This window comes from Sinocyclocheilus anshuiensis, unplaced genomic scaffold (genome assembly GCF_001515605.1).
Source record: "Sinocyclocheilus anshuiensis isolate Anshui unplaced genomic scaffold, SAMN03320099.WGS_v1.1 scaffold1831, whole genome shotgun sequence".
Taxonomy (NCBI): domain Eukaryota; kingdom Metazoa; phylum Chordata; class Actinopteri; order Cypriniformes; family Cyprinidae; genus Sinocyclocheilus; species Sinocyclocheilus anshuiensis.
In genome coordinates this window covers 288,200-291,040 of record NW_015551116.1, presented here as the reverse complement: position 1 = coordinate 291,040, position 2,841 = coordinate 288,200, and the positions used below count along the sequence as shown (strand labels likewise).

Sequence of the window (2,841 nt, the reverse complement as noted above, 5' to 3'; positions counted from 1 at the left end):
AATGAAACAATTAATGAATATTGTATTCTTTGATATTGAAAAGGCTTACGACTCTATGTGGAGGGAAGGGTTATTAATTAAACTAAATAAGATTGGAGTAAGAGGTAGGTTCTATAATTGGGTTTTAGATTTTTTATCGGAAAGAAGATTTAGAGTTAAAGTGGGATCAGAAGTGTCTGAGGAATTTGAAATTGTTAATGGAATTCCACAAGGAAGCGTTATAAGTCCAGTGTTATTTAATGTAATGATTAATGATATTTTTATGAATTTGGATAGAAGAGTTGGTTCAGCTTTGTATGCAGATGATGGGGCCATTTGGGTAAGAGGACGAGATCCCATAGGTGTGATAAGTAAAATCAAGGAAGCAATAGGAAAAGTAGAAAAATGGTCATATAATTGGGGCTTTTAGCTTTCTCCAAGTAAATCTTGTCACATGTTATTTACCAGGAAGAAAGGGATAGACAAACAGAACTTAAAGTTATATGGTAACAATATGGAAACAGTAGACTGTTTTAAATATTTGGGTATGTGGTTAGATCAAAAGGGTACATGGAAAGTACATACGGAAAAGGTGGAATCAAAATGTAAGAAAGTTATAAACTTAATGAGAGCATTAGTTGGGAAAGACTGGGGAGCAGATAAACAATCACTGATGTATATTTATAGGGCTCTAATGAGGTCAACAATAGATTACGGATGCTTTGTGTATGGAGCAGCAGCGAAAACACATTTAATGAAAATGGATAGAGTTATTAATAAAGCTTTGAGGATTTGTTCAGGTGCGATGAGATCAACACCAACTAAATTTTAGCAAACAAGTGGATCGCGCGCCTGTGACACTCAGCAGAGCTGTGCAACATTGTTTCTTTTCACCTAATTATGATACACTTTGAAGTTTTCTGCTCTGGTGCTCGTGACGCATGTGCAGTGTGTGTAGTGTTGTCTAGTCGTGTCGTTTCACGGAATCAGAACTGTTACACAGAAATCATCACGTGGGTAATTGATCTGTTTACATGAACATCAAATACATATTAGGGCAGTGCTTTTAAACCACAATAATGTGTAATTTGATTGGATTGAGCTGTTTTTGCACTAGAGCAGGCATGGCTGTGAGGAATACATACTCAGTTTGAGTTTTATGAAAAGAACTGTAAATCTGATTTTGTTCTCATACCCTCACTGCCACCTTGCGCACCCCAGTAACCCCTGCTGTAACATATAAACGTGTCTGTTTAAACTGATGTATGATTTGAGAAGTGCTGTATGATGCGGCTCATTAATGAAGCTTTACTCTGTTTCTCAGACCATGCCGTCTGCTTGTGACTCTCTGCTGGATGATATTGAGGATATGGTGACCTCGCATGACCCCACTCCTCACGAGCGGCAGTTCGCCCGGAGGAACATCGTGCCTCGTCCACGCAGACACCAGCTGCAGCCCGCAGGAGAAGAGCTGCAGACAGACAGGTCAGACTCCTCAAACTAACTCAGGATCGTGATCAAGCGCTGTTCTGCTCAAACAGTTAGCCTTCAGCTGCTCTGTGACAGACAATTCTCTCAAGATAATGTGTGTAACATAATCAATGGGAACGTGCACTTTCACATTCTGCCTTAAAAGTGCCCTAAAAAAGTAGTTTGGACAGAAAATTTGTGTTTTAGTGTTGTCACGATACTGGGATTTCTAACTTCGATACTGTAAAAAAATATCGATATCTGATACCATTTTTGATACCACGGGGGAAAGTTGCCGCAGCATTAAGGCGGTGCAGTCTGAACAGAATGATAGTATGTTGTAATACAACTGTACTTTAAAAAACAATTGTGCTGTCAAACGATTAATCGTGAGTTTTTGTTTTACAAAAAAGTTTTTGTTTACAAAATATACGTGTGTGTACTGTGTATATTTATTGTGTGTATATATATAGACACACAGCGTATATTTTGAAAACATTTACATGTATATATTTATATTCATGTAATTATATCATATGTTAATATATTTAATATATAAATGTAAAATTTTTCTTAAATATATACATGCATGTGTGTGTTTATTTATACATAATAAATATACACAGTATACACATTATGTAAACACAAACTTTTATTTTGGATTCATTGTTTTGACCCAGGTAACAGTGTATTCTAATAAATAAGCAACCTATATTTTAGATACCAGAGCCAATTCCAAATAGAATAATACAGAAAAAAAACGACTAGCTTAATTTATACATAGTTCAAACTTTATCAGACGCTATCAAAGACAGGTGAAGTCTGTAATAAAATAAGAACAAATAAATAAATTACAACCCGTGGCACAAATAAATAACAACAGAACAAATATAGAAATGAAAACGGTGCTCAGGCAGGTCTAACAGTGATTTCTGATTCTGATTTTGTTGTTGGAATACGCTAATGACACAGCTCTGTCACTTTAAGAGTGAATAGATCTAATAATGGTGCAACGGTGCACATATTCCTACCAAATGTTTTTGAGTCAAAAAATCTAGGACCTGTATAGCTTAAGTGTAGAAGCCATTTGTAAAGAAGCTAAAAGCCTAAACCTAAGACAGATTATTAAGTGCTGACTGAGATCACACTGAAGTGTTTGAACTACAGTGATGCATAGACAAAACGACCGCCCACGATCACTGAATCAACCAGTAGGGTGTCTGCATTTTAGGAATTACAAGTAGTTTGAACTGAAATGTGTGTTGGCAGTGTGTGTACACAACCACCCTATAATGATAAAAATCCACCCAGTGTTTTTTTTTAATCTGGTTAAATCTTTACCCCTTTCTCAAATCGAGCCGATCTCAGATGCCTGTCTGTGTGTCGATACTC

The 2,841-nt window shown here is 36.3% G+C and overlaps 1 protein-coding gene across 1 annotated transcript in view; it reads left to right on the top strand.

The window, feature by feature from the left end:
* Positions 1 to 950: 950 nt before the first annotated feature.
* The window catches only part of LOC107663002 (threonylcarbamoyladenosine tRNA methylthiotransferase-like), a 240,386-nt gene continuing 238,495 nt past the window's right edge, over positions 951 to 2,841 (top strand). The window contains exons 1-2 of the mRNA XM_016453136.1: positions 951 to 992; positions 1,304 to 1,464. Coding sequence (XP_016308622.1) covers positions 1,307 to 1,464 — 158 coding nt within the window. The 5' untranslated portion in view covers positions 951 to 992; positions 1,304 to 1,306. The remainder of the gene's footprint in view (positions 993 to 1,303; positions 1,465 to 2,841) is intronic.